We start from the raw sequence: 13792 nt of genomic DNA on the forward strand, positions 1-13792 counted from the left end.
GGCGGCGGGTAGCTCCGCCGCGCCTCCGGGCCCCCCTCACAGGTCACCGCCAGGGGAGGGCGGCATCAGACGCGCCGGCAGGAGAGCCCGCGCAGGCGGCCCGGGAGGCTGGCAGCCGACTGCCCCTCCCTCCATCACCAGGCCCAGCCCCGCTCCCGCCGCCTCCGGGCGCCAAGGCCGCACAGAGCCGCCAGCTCAGAACACCGGCCGGAAGGGAGCTCGAGACGCGCATGCGCACAGGGACGGCCTAACCCCCACCGCCCTCGTCCCCACGGGACCGCCCTTACTGCGCGCGCCTTCCCGCCGCCGCCACTTTCCGGCGGGAAACCGGACGAGGCTGTGCTGCCGGAGCCGTCGCGGCGCGCATGCGCGAGGAGCGCCGTTGCCTTGGCAGCCGCAGTTGTTTTCGGCCAAACCACCCGCGCAGCGCTGGGGAGGGGAGGGAGGGAAGTGCGGGGGAGACCATTGGCGGGGGGAGGCGGGGCAGCCGGCTGGCCGCGGCGTTGTCACGGAAGTGGATGGGGCCGACGTAAGTGATGGCTTCGCGCTGCGGCCGGCGGGCGCGGGGGAGCGGGGCCATGTCGGGCAGGGCCCGCGCCTCCGGCGGGGTGGAGGCCGTGTTAGGGCAGGGGTTCCGCCGGAGCTGCCGCCGCTGGTCGTAGTGCGCGGCTCCAGAGGCGGGTAGGCTGGGGCACGCCTCCCCGGCCGCTCTTCCCTCCCCCGGCTCCCCTTCCCTCCCCGCCGGCACTCCCCGCTCTTGTCGCCGGCTCCGGGGCGGGGGGCTCGGCAGCCGTTAACGCGGTGGCGCGGCCGTTGGCGCGCCCGGCAGCGGCGCGCGCGGGCGGCGTGAGGCGGTCGTGAGGGCGGCTGGCGGCCTGCCCGGTCCGGCCCGGGGAGCGCGGGGATGCGCGGGAAATACCGGGAGCTGAGCTCCGCAGCCGGCGTGATTGCTCAGAGTAACCCCGGGGGCTGACCGGGGGAAGAGGCGACCCGGAGAGGCCGGCATGTGGCGGGCGTCCTCTGGTCTCCCTGCGGCGTGGCGGTATGAAGCCCTGCCGCGTGAAGCCGTAAATCCCTTCATTAGTTTGTGTGTCCCCCGTCGGTACAAGCTTTGTAGTTTACTCGCGTGAGGTGGCATGGTCAGTTTATACCCGGCAGTACACGAAGATACCGTGCTTATCCGTGCCTGACACGTTAAGCCCCAGAGCAGTGATGCCTCCCTCGCACGAGGAGTGCGCATCTGCACGTTAAATGCGATTAATCCCATCGGTTTAACCCTGTTACGGTGTGTGCTGGGAATGTTCCTTTGCATCTTTGTTGTTTACCGTTACTCATCTGTGCAAAGCAAAACGCCCCTTTGGAAATCGAAATTCTTAGGGTGGTCTCTTGATGGGAACTCATTTTCGTAATTATGATCTAAGATAAGGCAGAGACTTGAAATGTATTAAACAATCAAAGTCAGCTGTATTTCCTTACACAGAGCTGAAGTCCATAGTTTTGCCATCAGGGCAGAGAGACTGTTTTCAACTGACCAAGAAAAGGTGCCAAATCTCGAAAAAAAACCCAGCTTTTTTGTCGTCGTTTACTGGCAGTTTACTCTGAAGCTAAAGTTTTCTGATATGTTACCGTTAGAAAACTCAGATGGATAGCACCAGCTTTTTTAAACGTCCTTTTAAATTAGTGTGAACACAAGGTTTTTACAGGCACATCTCAACTGGTAGAAAGCTCCTGCACTTTTAGTAGTGTTTATTTGATATGCAAATACATAGGTATTTACATCATAATATTAAAGCTGTCTTTCAGTTTTCTGGACTTAAATAGTGAATTTTCATGAATAAAACCAGATTGTTTTTTGATGCCACATTTATCATTAGTGAAGAGGAACAGATTTGTCTCAGTGTTATTTTGCCTTATAATTCTGAGTTAAAGCTTTTTCAGATCTTGAACTAATGATACTACAGATAGCTTTAGAAACCTACTAGTAAAACCCTTGCATTTTACAAGATTAATCTTAATGATAACTGAGTTTATTCAGATTGGGGCACTGTGGTTGCTGAACTTGGATGTAAGATTAAATCTCTCCTATTTTAAGATGAGATTATACTGAGTTAACAGCCTTATTCTTACCCTTGTTGATTAGTGACCTATATTTACATAAATCTAATAGTTGCTTTCATGCACATGTCAAAGGTCATGTAATTTGAAATTGGAAATGTGTATAAAATAATAGCACTATCATTAGAGGACTTTATCTCTTAATTTTATTGCCACAAGAGGATAGACTTGTTGACTAAATAGGGGTAAATAGAAAATTATGCACTCACTGGTGAATTAGGCAAACCTATGCATTCTACAGAGAGCACTGGTGAGCCTAGTCTTTGGAAAAGTGTTTGTTTCCTTATAAGCAAAATTATCTGCAAAATTACTTTACCTATAGTTCTTTTGTGGTGTGATTTATTTAACCTTTGACCATAAAATTATTTATATACTTGGGACAGGTATGCACTTCACTTATTTTTCTGTGCGGTTCTATATTGTCTCTCATATTTTGTGTTTTAAATTTAAGAGCATTTCATTTGTTGTTTGTAGTTAGTTTTTCTGAGGGATGGTTGAAATCACTCAACTAGTCATAAGAGACTTCCATGTTCCTCCAATCCCCAGAGAATTATTAAAGTTATAGAATCTGTATTTTATAACTATATTTAGTTTTCTACTACTTCAAATTATATTTTATAGCCAATTGTGAATCAACTACTTGAAAAGCAGCACTTAATAACTGTAGTACTTTTAAAATGGTATTTTGGTATAACTAAGTATAAATTGCAAAAGCAGTTTTATTTTTCAATAATATTTTCTGTTTTCATTTATTGTAAGAAGTGTTATTTCTAACTGTTACTGTTCTGGTTGTTGTTGTTTATGAGTCAAGACATATTTTAGTTATTGAAAATATTGCTACCTTGTCAGTGACATGGTGAAGCACATTACAGAGCAAAACATTTTTTTTTCTTCCTAGGAAGTCCCTTCTGGTTGTCCTTGCTCATTTCAAACAGCCTCAGATTGTTGGATACTTAGTATAAATGCTTTGCTTTGCTTAATACATGAAATAAACTAATGACACCTGGCAACTGACTAATCAGCACTTCTATAATCGCAAACCAACCCTAATACTTTGCTTTTTTTTTTTTTCTTACTTTGGTTTGGTTTGGCCAGGCAGCAGACCCAACTGCTGTAAGTAACAAATGTGAAATGACCTGAAAGTATGTAGCCTGTGGGGGAAGCAAGTAACACTGTGAAAGGGAGATGAGAAGGATCTGAGGTTACTGTAGTGCAAATGCCTGGGGATGTAAGTGTAGCCTCAGCTCTTTCCTATAAAGGTAAGATAAGTGTGCCCAGGAGTGATTTTCAGCGTTGAGGCCAAGTGGTATGTTTGTCCCACTTTAATGCTATTAAAATCTTAGCCCCAAATCAGAGTGGCTGCATGCTAACTGCCTGTTAATAATAATCCATACTAACTCCGAATCTGTACCCAGGAATTGCTTGGGTGAGTGTTAGGTGGCTTGGACCAAAATGGTGCCAAGCATAATGCAACCATATAGGCTGTCAGTATTTAATGCTATGTCTTAATTTATTAGGATAGATACAGTGTCTGGGTGTCCAGTGAATGTGAGCTAGTGGTGTCTAGCAAGGTGTTACCTAGGGAGAAGTTGGAGCTATTGCCTGGTGGGCTATCAGGGAGATCGGTGCGATAGTTTATTGCAGCGAAGGTTAAGGGGAACTTAACACGTTCATAGAAAGCTAGGTTTCATTAGTTCCACTGTTTACAAAACAGCTTTTGTATTAAAGTTTTTTGTAAAACATTCTGAATTTTCTTGATGAAAAGATAAAGGTGCTTAATATTTTTATTTTCCTTCAAGCTTTGTTTGGATTGGATTTGTAGGCTTTTCTCCACAACCAGGAGGGCCTAACATTTTTTCTTTAGAGAAATGAGTTTCATGTAATTGCTTGTCTGCATTATGCAAAATACAAATGCTTTATGTAAACATAAATATTTAGAGATTTGTAATAAAGTGAGATTTGCTGGCAGATACTAATCTTTGCATTGAAAGCTATCAGCTGGCTACAGTGTGACTTCCTTGATGATGCTGTCAGGATAGGAACCTGATTAGAAAGGCTTCATGGCTGATTATTATTTAAATAAACTGTAGGTATTTTTAGAAGACTGGAGCACTATAGTACTGAAGTATTTGGCTATTGCCCAGAAATATATAGCTAATTAAAATGCTGTAGTGTTGGTTTTTATTTACTCTAAAATAACAAGTATCAGATAGATGCTGAGAATCTTCAGCATTTGATGGCAGAGAACTTTTAATAATTTAGACAAATAGTCTAGAAATAGATACTTCCCTAAAAGACCCGTACTCATCCTTGATATTAATTAGCATGCATTCAATTGTTAACTTCAAGCCTATGGACCAGTTATGTTAATGAAAGTTGTTCATTATTTTAAATAGAATGGTGAATTCTGAGGAAGAAGCAGCTGGTGTGTTGAGCCACTTCTAACTGAGGACTGAAAATGCCAGCAGGTAAGAATACTTTGTGTTTGATTTCCAATACGTATTTTATAGTCAGAACTAGATGCAGATTATAGAAGTTACTTCTGTTTATAAATTTTTAATGCTGCATTGGCTCCATTTTGAGTCTATGTTTATAGCTGATTTTCAAAGTGTTGTTATTTTTTAATTTTTTTTTTTATTTTAAATTTTGGGGCTTTTGTAAAAATTGTAATTACAATGGTGAACATGCTGTAGCTGAGGATTCAACAGCCTTTTTCAGTGGTGTGCCAGATTGCTTTTTTTAATTCTTTAGCTACAAATTAAGCATTACCTTGGGGGGCTAGAACACCTACTGCTTCAAGGGTTGAAATACTGCTGATAGCAGTATTGTGATTCACAGAAAGGCAGGGGCTCTCAGCTCCACCTGATTTTGGATCCATCCATGTTCCTGCCTCTTACAGATCTGTTTCAGGGTGGTGCTGCTCTGGATTCCAGGTTCACTAAGGAACCCAGAGCTGCTGCATCTTCTGGAGACAGTGTGTCACCTTTGTTACCAGGGTGCTACTGTTCATAAACAGCAAGGGCAATAACCTGTCCTCTGCTTTGGCTAGGCCAAGTTTTGTCCCGATCCTGATGTGTGTGCTCTTCAAAGTGTGCTTTCTTCAGGAGACAGGGTAGATGGTGCTGACTTCAGCAACAAGTTGTAGCCTGGTGTGTTTGTACAATGTTGCTGAGTTATCCTTGCGTGGTTTACATTGTCGGTGAAAATTCTTAACTGAATGCTAAGTGAATTTCTTGGTAACTTTTCCCTGATAAAATAGTTCTTGTCCTTTGCAATTTTAAAGGATGATTATGCACTTTTTTTTAGCAATGGTAATTATTGAGCTAGTGAATCATACTCTAGATTTCTTTTTGCAGTTGAAAGTGAGGCAAAGGCAAAAACCAAAGTCCGCTTTGAGGAGATCTTCAGACATCATGCTGGCCTAACAGAAAAAAAGAAATCAAAGAAAAAGAAGTTTCACTCTCAAGAGAATATTGTGGTGAGTTTGAACACATGCAAGCTTTGTTTGGTTGCCTTCCTTAATGGAAAAAAGATCAGGAAAATGTATTGCAGAAAAGAGGTGTAAGCATTTAAAAAAAAAAAAAGTATGATGTATATTTCTGCACATATCCTTTGTTTTTGATGTGGGTTTTATTTGTGTTTGTGTACCAGCAATGCATCCTTGTAATTTGGAGGTATGCCAAAATTATATAGAATACAATACTGGTTAAAAGAAAGTGGTGCATGCAGGCATGCATTCATTTAAAATTTGCCAGTACTTTTTTTTTTCATTCACGTTTTTCAGAAAAGTTTTAAGTTTTTCAAATTCAGTATTGACTTCAGCGGGAATTTGAGTGATGGGCTAATAGAATTATGGCTGTAAAAGTATTTAATTTTGAGAGTGCTACATCTGTATAATACAGGTACATCTGTGTAATACATCTGTGAATTAAGAACCGATGAGAATTTATAATAATATTAGAGATAATAATTAATTTTATTCCGTTTCCTAAGAATTACTGGTATAAGAATTTGCAAACAATGTTAAACAATGTGACATATTTTATTTTTTTTAAAAATTTGATCTCTGTAATCGGCGTATTTCTGCATGTGCTGAGCTTTGTGTCTGAGTGGTCCTGTGTTTACATGACCACTTAGGCAGTACACACATATAAAGATTTTGGCTTTAGCTTGTGACTTGCAGATTAGGAATGATTCTATCACCCTGACCTTATAGTTAGATGATGTTTTTGTTTGTGGCATATCCGTCATTAAAAGAGCCTCAGAAATTCCTCTGAGTTATGGTTCATGTTGTAGCTTTTTTCCTGAAACCAATTGTTCACTTAAAATGTTTGGAATTTCAAAAGAAAGCAAATTGCTTAAAAGATAAATGTTCTGGGTTTATTTTTCTTTTGTTAGGTGTTATGTTTTCTGTCTTTTTGTCTTACAATTGTATTCATACCAGATGCTGGAAATGAATGTTCGTTCTTCAATACTCATTTAAGACAAAGGAGTGGTATTTTATATAATGTCAGAATATTACATGTATTTATTATATATAGTATATTTGGAATAGTTATATTGAACTTAGTATTGTTATGCTGAAACATGTTTTTGTATTTAGATTGACAAATTGAAGTTGATATTTGTGTGGATTTTTTTTATTTTTGCATTCCTTGAAGTATATCGTATTTAGTCCATACAAAGAATCAACGTGACGTCTAAAATATAGTATAGAAGAGTTAGAGGGTGTTCTTTTCCTTTGTTTTGCTGGCATATGTGTAACAATAAGACTAAATTCTTCCTTGGCTAGGTTTACTTTTTTGATGAAACGTGGGTTTTTAAATCTGTACTTTATGATATGAGTATTTTTGAGCACATAATTTTATGTTCATATGCAACAACATATTACTCATAAATATTTTAAGCTTACTTTGGTTTTAAAATTGGTTTTCATTCCAGAAGTCTCTGACGTAAAACACTAGTGTTTTGGAGTTACCTAAAAACACTTAAAGTCACAGTGAACTGAATCACGAGTTAATGGTGTACCCACAAATTAAGAAGCGCTTTTAGAATCAGTGTGGAAGCCTAACTTTATGGTTTTGTTGAAGGCATAGATTTTTACCAATCAAAGCACTAAAAGAATAAGAACTTGAGGAGAAAGTGTATTGAAACCTAATACTGACCGTTTTGAATATTTTCTTAAAGTGTGGCAAAGTTGCAAGAGCTCAGGTTGGTATTTTCCATGCTGGTTGCTTCAGCAAATAACCAGTCATTTCTTTGTAAGAAAAAAATGTGTGGGGGAGGTTAGGAGGAGGTAGATATAGGGGGTTGGCTGATTTTGTTCCAGTTTTCTTTATTAGAGTTTCACATATCTTGAAATAATGTGAAATTTATCAGTGATGCTTGCCTTTGTGTCATGCAGTTGCCATAAATGGTCTCCCAGTTTTGATCAGAAGCAGCTCATGGTTGAGAGCATATTTCTGCTGGAAATGTTCCAGTCTGCTTCTTTCTTTTGTCTTTACTGAACCTAGCCTTTCTTAGATTAATAAAACCTTTGCCATCATAATCCACTGTTTCCTTGAAACCTGAGTTCAGGAGCTGTAGGAGATTGCTGTGATTTTAAATGATAGAAGCAAAGGTAAGGGGATTACCTGCCCACTTGCCTGCTCTGCTCTATGTGCCGATTGCCTGGAGGGAAGGGAAGCAGCCTGACTCAAAAGGAAAGGCTGATGTCAGTATGGCAGGATGAGTTCAAACTCACAACTGATAGGAATGAAGGGCTTGTAGATGGAAATAGGCATCAGCTGTGGCCAGGTCTGCTTTGTTGTTCAATAGCCACAGGTGGAGTGGGTATGAGGCCTGAAGGCATGGCTGAAAAAACAAGAAATTGAAGAATGTGAATTTGCTGGTATCCCTTCCGGAGCGAACAGTCACCATATTTATTTTTTACCAGTTATGCCTCATATTACAAGTTGTTAGAATGAGGCAAGCCTCAGATCAGGCAATGGCCAGACTGTTTTGCCCAGATAGATTAATCTGTCTAAAGTCAGCATGAAAATGATTGAGTTTTTTTTGGTTCAATCTGAATTTCATGGTAGAAAAGGGCATGTTTAACTCAGAAAATGTCAGTGAAGTTTTCTACCAGGTGAAAAGCAAGATGCCTATATATGGAGGCAAGAATTTCTTCCCTAGATTGTAGTCTGACCAGTTTACAATATTGGGATGGGCACACTTTGATAACTAAGGTTTTGTATTCAAGGCAGGATTGCAGCAAATTTATCCATTTGAAGCTTTTCACTTCCTACCTCATTGAGTCCGCTCCTTCCCTTTCTTCATAAGGCCCTGTATGACAGGTTGGACTCTGGAGGTTCATGAGTGTACAGGTAATAGTAGTATAGCTCCAGGCTTGAAAATTCTTCTATTATTTTGGGTAAGATGGATATTTCACAGGTTTCTTCTGACTAATTCAGTACTTTAGCTTCTGTCTTAGATGTAAAACACAACCTGCATAGCTTTGAGGTTGTAGAATTTTCCCAGGGTCTGTTTCATAGCCTGTTTTTTTGCTGTTGTTGAGATTATTGCTGAGATTTCCACTTGGTTTTAGCCTTTTGTTTCTTATATTTAAAATAGGAGAACTGCTAATAGTTGACCATACACATTTTCTCAATGTTTTCTGTTAAAATTTGGTTAAACTTCTCCAAGCTCATCCTATTTGTAAATTAAAGTTCTTCTAGCATCTACATTTTGTAGTCTTATACAAGTAATGGCAGTAAAATTGGTTCCCTAGTGCATTAGAATTTTTTTAAGCACGCCACACAAATAGCCAGCATCACAAGTACATTCATTATCAATTCGGTTGTAAGTAAAGTTTTAAATAAGTTCTTTTACAACCAGTACATATCAGCCCTTCAGTAGGCTGGCAATGTCTATTCCTAATTTTTCAAGGTGTGCCTGTGTTACGGGAAGAAGTTCGGGTACCTCTGTAAACCTGGTTATCTGAGTTTCCAGATACCCTGGGCAAAATCACTTGATGTGTTTCCAGGTTCCACTCACACATATTTGAGAAGCCTTTTTAAAAGGGAGTAAGATTATTAGGCGTTGTCCCTGCTTTTAACGCTGGAACACAAATGGCAAGTAGCGTGACCTGGGGTTGGCTCATAGTGGTACAAGATTTGTGTGTTAGTCCACCTGCAGTGCATCTTGGCTGGAGCCCATCTCTTGCTCCTGTCAAGCCAGTAGTGCAAGCAGATCTGTTCTCAGGGAAGACTGCTTCCTCTACCCTGGTGCTGTAATGTGGCTGTGGAATTGTTTTGAAAAAAAGCCTTCTCATTTGTTCCATGCTTTAAGCTGAAGAGGTCAGCTTCAGGTCAGAAACCTTTTGGAGTTACTCCAGAGACAGGCCTATCCTCTGAGCTGCTTTTCCAGCCTAACTGCTCTTTCTAACTCAGTTCAAGTGTGTTTATATATAGGCGATTGCCCTTAGTTGATCTCTCTCTGTCCTGCGTTTTCAGGCAGAGAATCTAGAACAGTAGCCCTGCCTCTGCCTGCAACCTAATATGATGAATTGATTTTATTAATGTCTTAGCTTTTATTTCATTATTTTGTGACCCCGTCCCATCTTTCCTCTCTATTTAATTATATCATGTAATTACAACATGTGTAAAAATTGGCCTGAGTTAACATCATACAGGCTGAGGAATTTGTGTTTGAACTGCTGAAGCAGCTTTGTGCTGCCTGCAGTATCTATTAATAATGTTCCTGGAATTTGCTGTAGTTTGAGATTTTGTTTTATTTCATTATGAGGGTGTTCTGTATTTTTTTTTCCTATGAGTAAATATGCTATAATTAAGTGACTGTGTACTGCTACTATTCATGACACATATTTGTGGACATATTTTTTTGTTTGTAGGCAAAATAAATCACAAGTTCTAGTAAATATTTCAAGCAAGTTTTTGCAACAGCTAGGTTTCTTTGAGGAAATGATTCTTGAATATCAGAGTTATTTTACTTGAACAGGTCAAAGACAAGGGCTTTTGGTTTAGGATTTCTCAAAGAGTTCTACTTCTTGGGCTTAATGGATTAATGTTCTGTCACAGGCAAAAATCAGTATGACCTTAGCTTTGGTCACTGTTGGGTCTTAATTGCCAGTGTGTTGTAACCTTCATTCCTTATACTCTGCAGTTAAAGCTATTCGTAAAAGTGCAGATAAGGAAGTGGACAATCTATTAGAGAGGCTTATTTTGGTTTTTTAGTTTATACAAAGCTTGTTGCTCTAATTTATTTTTAATTTTGTTACTCTATTCTGTATTTCAAGTTATTTACATGAAATATTCCACATCCTCTTAGGTCATTGACTTATGAATAAAGAGGATGTTACTGGTCTATTTAAGCAAGTAAGAGATGAAGGTACAAAGACAGGTTTTTTTCATAATTTGATACTGAGATAGTTTAAACTATTTTTAGACATAGGATGCTAAAAATAAAGATACTTACTGAAAAGATGTATGAATGGCTTTAGATTTTTCTGATGTATTAGATAAGCATACTTGCATGAAATTCTAGATGCTTTAATTTTTAACTCATACTTTATTAGGACAGTGTCATTTAGTAGGTAGCATTAGTAAGTCTAGTCAGTGCGTTTTCCTGTGCAAATAATATGTTATTAAAATAATATGTTCTCATGTACTTCAAACTTCCCTTTCTTTGTCCTTCCTTCTTTTTCAGTGCTTTCCTTGCTCTCTGTGTTTTCTCTTCAAATGTCAGACATGAATAAAACAAGATACTGATGAAGGTTTGCAGGCTCACATAATTGAGGGCATACAATATGGAGGCAAATGACTTGCACATTGAGCATCCTATTCCATGACTAGAAGGAAGATTATTCATGCAAGTGGGCATTTTTAAGTCAGGATCCATCCTCCAAAGTGTGATTGCCATTGCAACTTCATTCTCTGTTTTTCCTTTTTATAAGCTTGTATATTTTGGTGATGACTTATTACATGTATTGTCCCTTTTTAAAAATGTTTGGGGCAAACGTGATTCTGTAACTGTAAGAAGTATCCCAGCTGGAAGGGGAAGACGTCTGCGTTTATTGAGGGAGGAAGGTGGTTTTGGCAAAGAAAAGATTGTATGCAGATACTTACATTTTCTCCAACTTTTTTTTTTAAATTTGCTTTCTTTGTGTTTTGAAGTCCTTTCTAATGTTTCATGTGGAGACTCCAGAGAGTTTTGTGTAAGACCACAGAGTAAATGAACCTCAGTGACTTCACAGAAGTTCCATCAAGGAACAGAGATGTGTTTGTCAAGCTCCTTACAGACTTAGGCCTTAGTTACTTGCTGTGTTGTTTGGAGTTGTTATAGAATCATAGAATAGTTTGAGTTGGAAGGGACCTCTAAAGGTCATCTCGTCCAACCACCCTGCAATGAGCAGGGACATCTTCAACTAGATCAGGTTGCTCAGAGCCCTGTCCAACCTGACGTTGACTGTTTCCAGGGATGGGCCATTACAACCAGGCATTTAGTAACCAGGAATAGAAACCTGAAGGAGGGGGGAAAGTTTACAATGTGTCCCCTAAAAAAAACCCCAAAAATTGTCAGGAGGAGTGCACAAACAAATGCCTTAGCTGAAATTTATCTTACCTATTTTTACTAGGCTGGTCCTAGATTAACTCTTTGTCATTCTCCTAAGAATAATGAGGGAGGGGAGTTCAACTTTATACATAAAAAAAAAAAAAAGTATTCACAGAAATTAGTTTTTCAGTTTTAGCACTTTTAAATATAATTTCATTGTCAAACTTCGGCAGCAACTTTCAGTAAAAGAGACTACAAACAACTGAGCCTGAAGCCTGTCTCTAACTTGCATTTTAAATGGATGAAAATACATGATTTTGTGCTGTAATCTTCAAGTTTTCAACAGTCTAAAGCGTTGGCATCTGTTTATGGAGTAGACTTGTTGATTTCTTTTTTTACTGGATATGCCTAAAAGTAATTTAAAAACCTAGTGAAACAACATCGAGGATGAAGTGCTGAATCACAAAATGGGATTTTTTTTCACCGTGAATTTTCTGTTGCCCTTCAATCTGTCTTGTTAATTTTAAACAAGAAAATAACTAGATCTTTGATTTCATTTTACTTTGTGTAATGTTACTAAAGAAATAACATAAAGTATGATGTTTATCCTTAGAACATAATTTTTAGTACAAGTATGTTTTATGTTCTTTTCATTTATAGCTTGACACCTTTAGAAGTAATATTGACCTAGCTAAGGAAAGTGTGAATGATGAAGCAATTATAAACAACACATATAATCCTGAAGAAGAGAGTCCCCGATTTACAAAAAACAAACTGAGAGAGAAGGCCTCAATTGCAGAGAAAATAAACAATGATATTGTTAGTGGAGAGGAGAACAAGCACCCAAAGTCTAACAAGAAGAAAAAGAAATCACTGTTACAAGAACAATTTAATGAGGAAGAAAATGTATATGAAGCTAAATTGGAGAGTTTTGAGAAAAAGATTCCTGATTTTCCAAAGAAGAAAACAAAAAGTAAATCACAAACAGATGTACCTCATCAAGAAGGTGACAGAAAGATTAAAAATTCCTTGACTGAAGAGAGAAATGTAACTGAATTAGATGAGGAAGAAGAGCTAATTCGAGCCTATCAGCTGCAAGTGGCTGAGGATGAGGCAAAGGCAATTAAAAAGAAAATAAGAATGAAACTTAAAGAACAGATGTCCGAATTTACATCCAGTGTTCAAAGCCATGAAGTTGTATTGAACAATGAAGTAGGCAAAAAGAAGAAAAAGAAGAAAGAAGTAGCAGTTTTAAGTGAAGCTGAAACAAGGTACAATGATAAACTGTATACTGTGTGTCTGTGAATCTTAAGCAAAATGTTTCATTTTGTTTTAAGATAGGTGGAAGCTTTCTGATAAACTGTACGTATGTGATGAACTGGATGATTCTGTTATGAAAAAAATATTACCAAATATTCTTTCAAAATGCTGTCGAGATTAATATTAAACTCACAGATTCAGTTTAACTTTTTTTAAAAATATCCTCCATTACTATCTGATGTTTATTTTCTGTGGAATTCACTCTCAACTAACTTAATTTTGTGCATAGTTCTTTGGTGATGAGTGATGGCCCTGATCCAGCAAAAGACTATTAGGTTGGCTCTATTCAGATGAACAGTTCTGCAATTATCTGGAAATCAGAGGGAAGAGGGGAGAGAAATAAAAAAAGTTAAGACACTAATGTTGGAGGGGGTGAGGTGTTGCATTTTCAAGATACACAGATGATGAGTTGCAGAGCTAGAGAGGAAATTTCAAGTGGATTAATAGTGGTAATAAGCAATTCTATCCATATAAGCATTAGAATACAATTGCTGACAGTAGTCCATTATGTTGCAGTGCAATGTCCCTTTCTGAGCTACAGCATCATCCAGCAGAAGACGGCAATGAAAATCAGTCATTGGAAAGACTACTTACATCAGAAGGACAGAAATTGGAGAAAACCATGGAAAAACAGAAACCTAAAGCAAAGAAGGTTAAAAAGAAAACCAGAAAAGGTTTGCCAACAAAAATGTTAGAATGGTGTGCTGCTTTGCTGCTTTATCCAAGTCTTTTTTCTTTTCTTTTTTTTTTTTCACTGCTACAGAAATATTTGTCCATAGTAGTAACACAGAAGTGACTGAGCTGT

The 13792-nt window shown here is 39.0% G+C and overlaps 1 protein-coding gene across 10 annotated transcripts in view; it reads left to right on the forward strand.

Annotated features, from left to right (window-relative positions):
* Nucleotides 1–310: 310 nt before the first annotated feature.
* Nucleotides 311–13792, forward strand: part of AHI1 (Abelson helper integration site 1) — a 94227-nt gene continuing 80745 nt past the window's right edge. For 6 of the 10 annotated variants that reach the window (XR_012586220.1, XM_074580662.1, XM_074580656.1 and 3 more), the window contains exons 1-5: nt 311–529; nt 4512–4583; nt 5472–5593; nt 12328–12938; nt 13504–13661. Coding sequence is in view for 9 of the 10 variants with exons in the window: in XM_074580662.1 (XP_074436763.1) it covers nt 4574–4583; nt 5472–5593; nt 12328–12938; nt 13504–13661 (901 nt within the window). In the remaining variant the exon portion in view is untranslated. Of the gene's footprint in view, nt 1286–3210; nt 3229–3863; nt 3887–4458; nt 4584–5471; nt 5594–12327; nt 12939–13503; nt 13662–13792 lie in introns of those variants that run through there. The other 4 variants (XM_074580657.1, XM_074580658.1, XM_074580660.1 and 1 more) reach the window with 4 other exon arrangements.

The sequence above is a fragment of the Larus michahellis genome, chromosome 3 (assembly GCF_964199755.1).
Source record: "Larus michahellis chromosome 3, bLarMic1.1, whole genome shotgun sequence".
In the NCBI taxonomy this organism is placed as follows: domain Eukaryota; kingdom Metazoa; phylum Chordata; class Aves; order Charadriiformes; family Laridae; genus Larus; species Larus michahellis.